Source organism: Anabrus simplex, chromosome 13 (genome assembly GCF_040414725.1).
Source record: "Anabrus simplex isolate iqAnaSimp1 chromosome 13, ASM4041472v1, whole genome shotgun sequence".
Lineage (NCBI taxonomy): Eukaryota > Metazoa > Arthropoda > Insecta > Orthoptera > Tettigoniidae > Anabrus > Anabrus simplex.
The window spans coordinates 73,835,127-73,849,445 of NC_090277.1; the positions used below are offsets into that span (position 1 = coordinate 73,835,127).

General features: G+C 41.7%; 1 protein-coding gene across 2 annotated transcripts in view; it reads right to left on the reverse strand.

The window, feature by feature from the left end:
* LOC136884938 (MARVEL domain-containing protein 1) overlaps positions 1-14,319 on the reverse strand; it is a 55,403-nt gene that overhangs the window by 6,446 nt on the left and 34,638 nt on the right. For both annotated transcript variants that reach the window (XM_067157262.2, XM_067157263.2), the window contains one exon: positions 7,506-7,694. In XM_067157262.2, coding sequence (XP_067013363.2) covers positions 7,506-7,694 — 189 coding nt within the window. The remainder of the gene's footprint in view (positions 1-7,505; positions 7,695-14,319) is intronic.

A 14,319-nucleotide genomic window follows, 5' to 3' on the forward strand; every position in this document is an offset into this window, starting at 1 on the left:
TTACAGCAGTATGATACCAACTAGCCACTGACTAAAGTTCTAAGTACTTCCAACTCCAATGAGATGAAACTGTGTTTCATTATTGATTACAGATTGTTCACCACGATGATGTTGTTTTCTGTTGTTTAAAGGTCATTTGCCCTTAATGGCATGAGGTGCAACGAAATGAAAATGAAAACTTGAAAATGTATCCACCGACTACAATATGAAATGAATGATAATGATAAAATGATCGTGAATCAAAATCAGTGGATCAAATTCACAATGCCTTCATTATCGGGATGATTCTCAGTATCTAAATGGGTCCAAAATCTAGGTTACCAGCCCCTCACAATGGTACTAACCACTAGCAATGCAGAACCATGGTCTCCGTCGCATGGTGGTACTAATCATAGGTAATTCAGACCCATGGTGTTCCTCACATAAGGGCACTACTCACAGGCAACGTAGACCCAGGGTGTTCCTCACACAAGGGCACTACTCACAGGCAACGTAGACCCAGGGTGTTCCTCACACAAGGGCACTACTCACAGGCAACGTAGAGCCATGGTGTTCTTCACACAAGGGCACTACTCACAGGCAACGTAGACCCATGGTGTTCCTCACACAAGGGCACTACTCACAGGCAACGTAGACCCATGGTGTTCCTCACACAAGGGCACTACTCACAGGCAACGTAGACCCATGGTGTTCCTCGCACAAGGGCACTACTCACAGGCAACGTAGACCCATGGTGTTCCTCACATAACTGCACTACTCACAAGCAACGTAGACCCATGGTGTTCCTCACATATGGGCTCTACTCACAAGCAATGTAGACCCATGGTGTTCCTCACATAAGGTCACTACTCACAAGCAACGTAGACCCATGGTGTTCCTCACATAAGGGCACTACTCACAAGCAACGTAGACCCATGGTGTTCCTCACATAAGGGCACTACTCACAAGCAACATAGACCCATGGCGTTCCTCACATAAGGGCACTACTCGCAAGCACGTAGACCCATGGTGTTCCTCACATAAGGGCACTACTCACAAGCAACGTAGACCCCATGGTGTTCCTCACATAAGGGCACTACTCGTAAGCAACATAGACCCATGGTGTTCCTCACATAAGGGCACTACTCACAGGCCACTTAGACCCATGGTGTTCCTCACATAAGGGCACTACTCACAGGCCACGTATACTCATGGTGTCACTCGCGTAATGGTACTAATCACAACTAGTCTCATGGTTCTAATCTCATCATCCTTTGGTTGCCCCTTTCAGTTGCCTCTTACGAGACGCAGAGGATACCATGGGTGTATTCTTCATCTGCATCCACCACCCACAGGGGGTTAGATTGTTCACAGATTTGGATGTAGAATTACCGCATTAATTTCAACTACATAATTCCTTTATTTTATACAAGAAACTCTTAGCAACTTGCTTTTTATACGCTGAAATTTTACTGTAAGATTTTCCAGGCGTTTAATGCAATGACATGCTTCTTTGCTAATCTGTGTGCACTGAATGAGGTCGACCACGTGAGGGTTTGCTTTCTACACCACCCAATTCAAATCGCTACTCCTCCTATCAATAAATAGCAGTGTGTGGTGGTGGTGGTTATGGTCCTTTATAAACACTAACCACAAGAGAGAAAGGAAACAGTCTGACTCATTGAAAAATTAAGTAAGAGAAAGGAAAAGGAAGGATCAAGAAGGGTGCAAAAAGGAAAGACAAAAACCGCATAAACCTAGTACCGTTGTGGTGAAATAGGTGGTGCCAGTATCACGTAGGGGATCTGTCGTCTCCACCCAATGCTTTCCTGTCTGTGACCGCTTAAAACCCCACCCACAGAGTACAGAAGCGTATGAAGAGCAGCAGTCGGCAGACAGAAGGAAATGGCAGACTTTGCGACATCAGCCTATGCAGAGGCCAGCTGGAAATGGCAATGGAAAATGAAGAAAAATAAAACTAAGAATGAGGATACAGTTGCCAAATACTATTTTTTTCAGATATTTTTTTGCCTGGATTCTCCTATTTTTAAAACTATTTTTGCTTTAAAACTAATAAACTCGTGTCCTCAACCTGAGGTGGTACAGCTGCATGTACCAGCCCAACTATCATTCAAACATTTCTGGCAGTAACGGGAATCAAATCCAGACCCACAGGCAGCAGCTAATAGCACTAGAGAGGTGGAATTCAGAACCAATATAACTGAGGAAATGTACATGAAAACAAAATTTCTCAGCAGTTAGTTGCCTAACTCGATTTACAACTTCGTTGGTAACACTGACGAACAGAAAATACCTTACATTCACCATGCTGTTGATGTCTGCTGCTATGGTGAGCACTCGAGAAGTGATCTTCAGTGATCCAGACAGAAAACACATTAAACTGAGTGAAAACGAAGATGATCCCTCAAGCCGAGTGGCTTTAGAGGCACAGTCTATTGAGTTTTGTCAATTAAGCCTGTTGTACACGATCGAGTTTACTTGTCAAATCGCTTGCAATAGTTTACAAGTCTTGAGAAGTCTTCAAAAGTCTTGAAAGTGAATTAGAACGTGTTCTGATCAATCAAAGAATTGCCAAGTTTCTGACAGAATTGACCAATGGAATTTGAGTATTAATGGTGCGTGCTATACCACTAGGCGTGATGGGATTGCCAGGACGGGATCCAAAACAAAAGAATGGCTTCTTCTTTGACCAAGGGATGCTGAAACATTGTGTGTGTATTAATTGCTAAGTATGAGGCACATATTCAGAGGACTCCGTAGAGTACCACAATAAAATGAATAAAACAGCAATGTACGAAGAGACTGCAAGAGAGATCTCAAGGAAGTGGACAGCTTTTACCGTCCTATCAGTAAACACTGTTAGCAATGATTGGTTTACGATGATTTTCACCTTTTGGTTTTAAATGACAAGCGAATGGACCACTAAGGATCACGCTACAACTTCATTTCTTTCTCTTTGTGTGGAGTTTTCTATGTGTCCAATACTCCTTCATGCGTTCGCTGGCCTGTTTCCATTGTTCATCTGTTCAGGCTTTTCCGTTCTTAGTTCTTCCTGATGCTTGAACCCCTTCCAAATTCTTCACTGTGTTCCTAAATGTATTCCTTTCTAACAGCTGGACTTCCGAGATGCTTAACCTTTCCATATCCTTCATTTCCTTAATCCATGCTGTAGTGGTCTTTTTTATCCAGAAGGAATCAAATATCCATTTGATAAGTCTGTTTGCGTTCATTCTGTACAGATGTCCAAGAAACGCTAGTCTGCTTTTCTTCATGGTCTCGATTCTTTCCACTTTCTGGTAAACTACTTTATTGCTCCAAGTTTCCATCCCTTTTAGTTTGGACAGTTCCCATCATTTTTCTGAGGATTCTTCTTTCCAGGACCTCTAGCTTCTCCAGCTTGTAGTTCATGGACAGACATTCACTGGCATACAGGCATTCTGTTTTGTCCACGGTGTTTTAATGTTTTCATTTGGAATTCCAGGATAAGCACTTCTTATTATAGATGTTTTTTGTCAAGCCATATGCTCTCTCCATTTTTGAGATCAGATCTTCCACTGCAGCTTTTTCTAGTCCATTCTCCTGTATGGTCTCACCAAGGTACTTGAACTTCTTGACCCTTTCTATCCCTCCTATCTCTGTTTCCAGGAATTTTGGTCCATCCTTGATGTTCGTCGTGATTTGGTCTTTTCTGATGAAATCCTCAGTCCTGTTCGGCTGGCAATCCTTTCTAAGAGGTTAATCTGGATGGTTGTGACCTCTGGACTTTCTGATAGTATAGCAAAGTTGTCAGTGAAAGCCAAGCAATTGACTTTAATCCCTCCTGATTTTCTCCCTAGACAGATTGGGATTATCCCTTGATATTTGAGTTCTGAGTTCCATATTTTCTAGGCCACAGTTGAATAGGAGCAGGGATAGTCCACACCTTGCCTCACGCCTGTCTTGATTTCAAATGATTGCGAGAAATGCCTGAAGAATTTTGCCTTGGAAGTTGTGCCTGTTAGGATCTCTGATTATATTTGCCAGTTTGGTTTTGACTCCAAATTCCCTAATGATCTTATCCAAGGTTTCTCTGTCCATCGAATCAAAGGCTTTTTTGAAGTCTATAAACGGCACTAGAATTTTCTTACCACTCAACATTCTGTGGCGGGGTACTGACTTCAGGTTGAATGTTTGTTCGATACAGGAACGGCTTTTCCTAAACCCTGCTTGGTATTACCCTAGTTGTTGGCCCAGGTTTACCTCTATTGTATTAAGAAGCAGTTTTCACATATTATTATTATTATTATTATTATTATTATTATTATGGAATTCCTTATATAGACATGATATAGGCTTTTTGGGCTTATTCTGTGTCAAGAAAATAAGGTGAAATTCTTTACGTTTCGCAGAGAACTTTGTTGTGTGTCTTCAGAAGAAGATCTCCAAGAATAAAGTTTGAATTTAGCTAATAATAACAGAAGTCAAAGTGGTATGTTCACTCGTCACCAGATGGCTCATCGTACGCGGTACACCGCTAGTATTCAAAGCGGAGGTTGACCAGTCTGAGAGGGAGTCACATAACAGGTGTACATACATTATGAAAGTATGACATTGACGCAAGCCTGGAATGAAACATCTGGTGATGAACATACGAATTTGGAAAACACTGAAACGAAATATCAATAGTGAAGGGACAGGGAAGAGAACTGCCTACATAAATCCTTAATGGCTGGCAACCACATATTAATTGATAGCCAGTCAATCAATATTCTAAAGGCTAATGCCTTGTCGACGCAACCACTCTTTCCTTTCACTGGCTCTTCGTTTCAGTTCCATGCAATTGTCACGACCTAACCTCTTCTTGATGTCGTCCAAATACTTCATCCTAGGTCTTCCTCTCCCTTTCTTTCCCAGCACTTTCCCTTCAAGTATGTTAGTGATGAAAGTATTGTGTCTGATGACATGTCCAATAAATTTTAATTTCCTATTTTCCATTTCGTTTAAAAATCTTTTCTCTTCTTTAACTTCCCTTAAGACTTCCAGGTTGGTTTTCTTTCCGTCCAGCTCATTCTGGTCATTTTCCGCCATATCCACATTTCAGCAGCTTCAAGTCTATTCCTTTCTAATGTGGATATGGCGGAAAATGACCAGAGCGAGCTGGATGGAAAGAAAAACCAACCTGGAAGTCTTAAGGGAAGTTAAAGAAGAGAGAAGATTTTTAAACGAAGTGGAAAACAGGAAATTAAAATTTTATGTACCATCCAACGCAGCATTATAGAAAGAAACCTGGACTGGGACACAGTGTTGGAGGAGGAGTGGTAGAAAGACCGAAGAAAGTGGAGAGGAACCATATTTACCCCTACCCGGCTACAGCTGGATAAAGGGAAATGATGATGATGTATTAAACAGGTGGAAACCCTTTATCCTTAATCAACACCGGCATGTTTGGCCAATGTATACCTTGTCACATGTACAGGAAATTTTGTATACCCCAGGATGTAAAAGTGGGGACAATTTGTCCTTGGTTTTTATCTAGACTGTGAGCAATTTTAGTGACTGTGCAAAACAGAGTTTTTATACTGTGTTTGTGGAGGCCCGTGCCAATTGGATCTGTTGTGTTGTGAATGTAAGGCTTCCTAATAGGTTTTCATGTAACAAGATATGAATTTCCGTTCCATTGCTATCCTTTTTATTCAAATAATGTGAGTAAATGCAACATAACATAACCTCTGCAAGTTATGTTATGGCAGTAACTACATTGCAAAATTTATGTTGAAGATAAGCATACTAATATTTTCCCATATAAATTATGGTTTACTGTGCGTTTCCCTTCTTTTTAAGAATATCCCACTGCTAGTCCAAGAATCACAACTGCTGTTTGCCTTTCCTCCATGTTAAAACATAATGCTGTCAAACCTTAAGCAATGTTGAACAATCTGACAAAATTTGTGAAGTATTGAACTGAAAGAAAAATCTGATGGTGCACTACAAGCATTAGATCTGAACTTAAAGGGACAAGAGATGATGATGTTGACCTGCACATGTGTGTGATGAGGTACGAGAGGGTGAAACCCAGTGTCGGCGTGTAGCCTACTCCTGGAAAATAACACCAAGGAGTCTGCTCATGGCTTAATGTCCCTTTCTGACGAACGAACAACCATCAACAGCGTCACATGCCCTCACTCGACATGAACACTGGAGAGGTTTGGAATTGAATCCAGGCTTTTGGCACACAATCTAGTGATTGTATAGCACCACCTCTCCTACTGCCAACCAACTTGTGATGAACATTTTTTGCCACCAACAGGACTCGAACTGGCTAACCACGGAATCAGTTTGGTAATGATTATTGTTTTAAGACGAAATACAACCAGCAAGGCACCCTCTATATGACACTAATCAGAAAAAAAAATGAAAGGGATCAAACACTACAAAAAATGAAGGTACCGCCCTAAGACAGGTGATGGTGGTGTTGATTATTGTTTTAAGAGGAAGTACAACTAGGCAACCATCCTCTATATAACACTAATCTGAGTGAAAAAACTGAAGGGATCTGACACTTCGAAAAATTAAGATATCGGCTAAAGGAAGACAAGGGCCACGAAGGGCGTGAAAATGAAAGACTCGATGATGATGATAATGATGCTTGTTGTTTTAAGGGGCCTAACATCGAAGGTCATCAGCCCCTAAATAAAAGACTCCACAGGCCTCGAATGCTCTAATACCATTGGGGTCAGAAAATAACGAGAGTTGACCAAGGGAGGTCGGATAGGATAGATGAAAGTGAGGAGCCTGGCACAAGTAAGTGGAAGCAATGCCAGGACTCAGCTAAGGATCCCATTATCATCAACCCATGCTCCTAAATTGAGAGCCCATATAGTTGCCTCTTACGACAGGCAGAGGATACCATGGGCGTTATGCTGCTGCCCCGATGCACAGTCAGAGCATAAAAACTTGACACCTCAACAATCACTGCCACGAGGCAGGCTAGTGGCGGAGCTGTAAAGGCTACAAGGTGCCAGATCATCATCCAGACTTACAGTATTAATGAACTAAATGACTAACAAATAATTGGCAGTAAACATTAATTGTTTTGTGTAGCATTAATTAAATATTAGGAAATGTAGTTTTCTTCAATGAAAAGTCCGTCAATCAGCTGACACTTTTGCTGTGAAAAATCTGGTAACCTTAAGCTCAGCTAGATGCATACATTAAAAGTGGGCAGAGGCAGACTAGGACAAACTCTGTGTGTTCAGGAAATAACCAGAACTCACAAGGAAAAGCACCCACCAAGAGAGTGGCTGCATGGGAGATAGTGGTTTGGAATCCCACTGTCGGCAACAGTGAAGATGGTTTTCTGTAGTTTCCTATTTTCACACGAGGAAAATGCTGGAGTTGTACCTTAATCATGGTCACAGTTGCTTCCCCCACTCCTAACTCTTTCCTATCCCATCGTTGCCATAAGATCTATCTGTGTTGGTGTGACGTAAAGCAAACTGTAAAAAAGAAAGAGCACCCATACTCACATATACAGTTTTAGCGATGACCGTTCCTGCCGACAGAGACAGGATACAGGAGAGCAATAGACAGAACGTTCCAATGAGAAAAGCGACACTCATCAGCATGAAGAACCTCTCTGGTACATCGAGGTAGTAACGATATGATCTGTTGTCTGCCACGTAGCAGATCATACCAACACATGCTGTTCCCAGCAGCTGAAACATCAAAGAACACAAGTGTTGTAAGACATTCCATCATACAATGTACAGAGTGTAGGAAGATCAGAACAACTGGCATGCGGACATGAATCAACATCGTCAAACTGATGTACAGGAAGATCACACTAGTGGACTGGGTGGCGGGGGTAGAGTACGCAATCTGGCAGCCCAACGAGTGTACAAAAGGAATGTTAACCCTTGATCACTAACCATATATCTATGGGACTACGCAAATGAAATCACCAACATCTGCAATCGTCGCCTTTATGCACATAATAAAAGAAAGCCAAAACTTAAAAATACACATATACAAAGACACTTTTCTATTTTTTCTATTTTTGAAGTCCTTAAAATCATTATTACATGGAAAGCACTTGTTCGATTCTTGGTCACTGCATACATCTCCATCGTAACCAGCACACTAAGAAAACATCAATTTCAATACGTTCAAAGGAGGAAATTGCACTAATTTTCTTTCTTTCACTCAGTTCTGGGTTCAGTCTCTCTACCACTGCATTTTCTCTGAAAACATCAATCAACATCACGCTTAACGGCCATTGTGAAATTGAACTCGGGATCATGTTTTTAGGTTTTCTTCTTGCAGGGTTGCTCTTGTTCAGGTTCGCGTATTTCTTCATGTACCAAGAGCATTTCACCTAACAGTGCTCTCAACAGCCGCAACAATGTTGGTTGCATAAGCCGGTGCCGAAAGTGAGGTGTAATCAGACCACCACTCAGTTGTTGTGCATAGGTTGTTCGCATTCCTTTCCTCAGAATCCTGTGGCAGAATATTATGTAACCAATGACAAGTAACAATACATAGAAGGCAGTGTTGGGCCTTTCTTCTACGGCCCAAGCTGTCACATTATTACTAACCATTTGTTCCTCAGACAACGGCAGCTACGTTACACTAAAATGAAATTAGGCACAAAAGAACTCCCATGCTTTCTCAGGTTAGGATGCATATTGGGAAAGGTACTGAGAAGGAAAAGGAAAAAAGTTTACCAGAAGGGTGGGGGGAAGAACATTCATCTCTCTGCACGTTGGTTAGTGGCGTAGGGTTAATTGTTCTAGTTTAATTCTTGTTGAGAGCACTTTATTAGCTTTACATTCCTACTCTTGTTGCTGAATCTTTTGATATAAATAAAGTGTGTGTAACAAAATGTGTGACATGTTACCTAGCAACAGTACCCGGAAGGCTGCACAGGCCGCAGATCTGTATGTCATGGCTATACTCCCCCTGTGGGTGGGGGCGGTAGAATAACACCCACGGTATCCCCTGCCTGTCGTAAGAGGTGACTAAAAGGGGCCCCAGGGGCTCTGAACTTTCGAGCGTGGGTTGGCGACCACGGGGCCCTTAGCTGAGTCCTAGCATTGCTTCCACTTACTTGTGCCAGGCTCCTCACTTTCATCTATCCTATCCGACCTCTCTTGGTCAACTCTTGTTCTTTTCTGACCCCGACGCTATTAGGTTTGCGAGGGCTAGGGAGTCTTTCATTTTCACGCCCTTCGTGGCCCTTGTCTTCCTTTGGCCGATATCTTCATTCTTCGAAGTGTCGGCTCCCTTCCATTTTTCCCTCTGATTAGTGTTATATAGAGGATGGTTGCCTAGTTGTACTTCCTCTTAAAACAATAATCACCACCACCACCACCACCTCAGGGGCTCTGAACTTTGGAGTGTGGGGTGGCGACCACGGGGCCCTCGGCTGGGTCCTGGCATTGCTTCCACTTACTTGTGCCAGGCTCCTCACTTTCATCTATCCTATCCGACCCCCCTTGGTCAACTCTTGTTCTTTTCCGACCCCGAAGCTATTAGGTTTGCGAGGGCTAGGGAGTCTTTCATTTTCACGCCCTTCGTGGCCCTTGTCTTCCTTTGGCCGATATCTTCATTTTTCGAAGTGTCGGATCCCTTTCGTTTTTCTCTCTGATTAGTGTTAGATAGAGGATGGTTGCCCAGTTGTACTTCCTCTTAAAACAATAATCACCACCACCACCTCATGGCTATCCATCAATACATCACATTACAACCTCAACTGTTGCTAGGTACCATCACATCACACATTTTAATGAAAAAAATATTCATGATCCCTTGATTTTCCGAAAGAGAAATTTCTTTCAATGCCTTTGTTAGCCTCCATGACGTAAAGGTCAAGTATTGGACAACTGATATTTCTGTTTCGGACGTTTCTGCTAAAGAGAAACTGTAGTTACTCGTGGATTTTAGCATCTTTGTTCCGTTGATTTAAGTGTCTGTGATCCATATTTATAGGAAACTTTAAAGCAGAGTGTGTACAAGAATGACCCACGTACTTTTGAGAATGAAATCAGACAACTGCCATGAGAAAATTCAGAGGCAGAGATACGAGTGTTTAGGAATTTTTTTCCCCTCCACGAACCCTATGTATGGAGAACAATAGTCATCATTTTCAACAGGTGCTTTCGTGAATATTCAAATCTACATCAGTCTTCAACTTCGTTCATTAACTGAGAAGGTGCTAGCATTAGGGCCTAGGAAAATAGGAACATGCCCAGAGAGGAAGCTAGGTGGACCGAGGTGAGGGAGCTTTCCATCTGTAAATCCATCTGCCTTTTATTCACTGACAACAACAAATGTACAACATTATAACTGAAGCACTCTTTCAAAAGTAAACCAATAAACTTCTATTGGCCTGTTACATACAAGAGAGAACAGAAAATCTATTATCTCCAGAAAATATAATGGAAACAAGTAGTACTAGAAAGTACTATTAAACGTTAACATTAAAGAAAAAGAAACGGCCTTCAACTGGCCATAGGCCCCTGGACTACGAACCCGGCCCATCCAAACAGCACAGCACACACAGAAGCACAACTCAAATCCACTTACACATCCATTAGCGGCCACAAGCATTAACCTCTCACTCAATACGCACACATACAACATTCACTCAGGACTTACGCTCCGATGTTCGCAACCCAGAAGCCTTGGGTTCGAAAGGAACCTCCCAGTAGTTGCTCAAGAGAGCGACAAATAATTAGTGAGAGTCTAACGCTGGATGCGACCAGCCACCAAGACTACGTTTGAGAAGGGAAGGGGAAGGGACAGGAGGGGAAACAACCAATGTAGAAACAATACACTCGACTCACAGCGCAGGCGCACTTCAAGTGTCTGTAAGAGTCTTGTGAGAGAGCGTAATGGAAGTTTCTCGTAACGCAATTTCTTCAATACATTAAAATATATGTGTTATAACTCTACCGCAATGAAGCTGAATGCCCGCTGGTCCGCGCTGGTTCTCCCAATAGTTTTACAACTGGGAACTTCTCCTTGGTCTCTGTTTGAGACGGAACGACTGTATCTGTGCAAAAATGATGATGATAATTGTTGTTTAAAGAGACCTAACATCTAGATCATCAGCCCTATGGTAAAAATGATACAAAATTAAATGACAGACAAAAATTTACTCACTGACTAGTTTTATTTAGAAAATTGATAATGATGAAAATGATTATGAATTTAAAACAGTCAGTGGATCTAATTCACAATGCCTTATTTTTATAATATGAAGAAAACATAAATTAAGATTTAATAAAATAAGGCACTAGTTTAAAAATAAAATCATGCACATTATTCAATTTAACGTTGTCATAAGAATAAAAGCATGGTTCAGTTTACAATAAGGTTGAAAACAAAGAACTGAAATAAAACTTTACTTTTAAACATGATAAAACAGATCACTATCCCTCAAAAACATGGATGACTAATGACTGCTCGTCATCTCGTAGAGTGAGGGAGATGGTACAACGGTCAGATGACTGCCGCAAGTATATACCGGGCTGGTATACAGGAGGCCGTTGCTATACCATGGCCGATCCTAAGACGACATAATATCACTGCTTCTCTCCAGAGGATCCGAGGGGAAGTCTACTTGTGCAAACACTCTACAATCAATGTTTGATGGATATTAACGTTTCCTGACCGCAAGATATCGTAAATGTGATTTTGAAACATAAGTGCACTTTGTGGGGCTCCTTTCCCCCACCTTGTCTGGGAGACCTGCAAGCCCCGTTTTGAAATTCGTGACGTTTTACCGCCGTTAATAGTGAACCGGTCGTGAACGAGCGGTTAAGCTGCTAACTGAAGCTTTAAGGCCGGTGTACGCTATACAGTATAACCTCACGAGTAAGTCGTACATTACGTGCAAAAGTGTCGTGATCTGATTTAAAATACCGGTCGTGAGTGAGCGATATAACCTCACAATGCGTGCATCCGAAGTGCCGTGGTGTTGTTATTAGAATGGATTTGGCATCACATATCGTATATCTACAAAATCTTGAGAATGATGAACAGAGATAAAGAGACTGTGACGTTCTTGTTACAATTAATAGGTGACCAACTCGAGATCCCAGTTCATAGAAATAATCCTGTTCCGCCACGAAGTAATCTAAGACAGTGAGCATTTCAGTTTCAAATCCACTAACATTTCGCGTTCTCGTTCACCCTTCCTTTTCCATATCGGTTGATCCTGATAACCTAAATTAACGAAACGAAATGAATTCATCTTAGAAATAAAGGGCAATAATAGGAAATATGATAAAAATTACTACGAGGCTGACAAGGGGGAAAATGATTATAAAACTTTTTTTATACAAGTGTAGTATAATTTAAATAATATTCATCCTAGAAATAAAAAGACAGCTGACGATTCCAGACAAAATGTAAACAAACAGGAACAGGATTCGGGAGTACTTGACTCATGACAAAGCCTACTAGATATTATTATAGCGTAGGCAACGCTCATGATCACTCATGACAAAGAGAATGACTCCTAACTGTCGAAAATGTCACGAGGATTTTAAGGAACATTCTGAACAAAAATTTCATACAAATAGATGACAATGTTGATATATCAGATCCGATAGAACAAACAAACGGAGTTTTGCAAGGTGATCCGCTTAGTCCGCTCCTATTTATAACATAGTAACTGTGGACCAAAGAGAATAAGAGAATAAGTGGGTCAAATTGTACGCATACGCGGACGACATGGTGCTTGTATCCACTGAGTTAGCAAATCTCCAGGGGGCTTTCAACAAACTTACAGTATGGGCAACCGAGAACGAACTTCAATTAAATGAAAATAAAACTGTGTCAATGACTTTCAGGAAAGGAGGCAAACCGGCAGCTAGCGATGTTATAATTTATAAAAGAGACGCACTATCGATCGTAACACATTACAGACTCACGGAAATGTATACAGTATCCATGTTCGGGAGAGAGTTATCGCCGCTTTATCAACTATGAACAGTATACCGAATTTACGGAAGTTATCATTAAATACCGCGTTAAAAATTTTCAAGTTAAAAATCACTCCAATAGTGACATATGGTTTGACTTTAATTTGGGACCAATTAAGAAAGAAGAATCTGAAGGAAATCGAAAAATTAAAAGCAAGATTCCTGAAGAAGGCCTTGTGTATTTCAAAGTATACACCCTCACGTCTGGTATATGTTCTCGCCAGAGAATCCTTCTACATTGAGGATTTAAGATACGACCTATGCCTGCCATCAACAGAAGCATACCAGTCTACTCCGTGAACTGCAAGGAAAAAGAGAAGAAATATTTCCTGAATTTTACGCTACAGATGCTATGGTCAGCAGAGAATGGATAAAAGCCAATTACGCATTGAGACACTTCATGACGCGTTTTGCTGTTCATAGTTTTCACCAAGGTTTTCACCACGGTATCTGCACGAGAGACATCTACCACCAACCGGATGAACTATGCGTGTGCAAACTTTGTGATAACCCATGTGACAGATATCACGTAATGACATGTAAGCGCAGAGAAATCTCTGACAAAATTCTGTGAAAATGCTTAAGAGTATGTCCTCTAATTATGCACATTGTGCGAAACAAAATATCACTGCCTTCTGGTTAAATTAAAGACAAGTGACTGTCGAAGTCATCACTGCCTTCTAAATACTGTTCTGAATTAATTCCGAGGGGAATAATAGCGAGAAACACGAACGTCACGGTAGTGATGGGTCGAACTAGCTCTTTTGAGGGAGCTAGCTCATTCACTCCCACTCCTAACTGAGAGTCGTTCAAAAGAGTCGACTCTTGGGAGCGGGAAGGTAGGAGCGAGCCAGGAAGTCAGAGGCCGCTCTCCGCTCCAGGTTCGTTCGTTCATTCGTTCATCCTAGTGATGGGTCGTTCATGAACGAACTGACTCTTTTGAACGACTCATTGGAGAGAGCTAGCTCTCAGAATGAGAGTCGACTCTTGTAAGAGCTAGCTCCCTCCTTGCTCCTCGAGAGCTAGTCGTTCAATTATGAGTCGACTCTTGTATGAGCTAGCTCCCTCCTTGCTCCCTGAGAGCTAGCACGAGCCGACTCTTTTTTATCATCTGCGACTCCAAGAAAGAGCTAGCTCGTCACATCAACTCTCGTTCATTTCTAGCCAATACCATGCCTCAGATAATCACGTGACATACAGAAGCAGCTTTCTTTTTTATAGGCTGCCCAGTCTAGCCTCTTCCCGCATCAAATAGCTTAATATGATAGTGGAAACTCTCTCCACTTAGCACGCAGAGCAGCGGCGACAGCACGTAGTGCTGCCATCTAGCGGCTCGCAGGGAACACTAGCA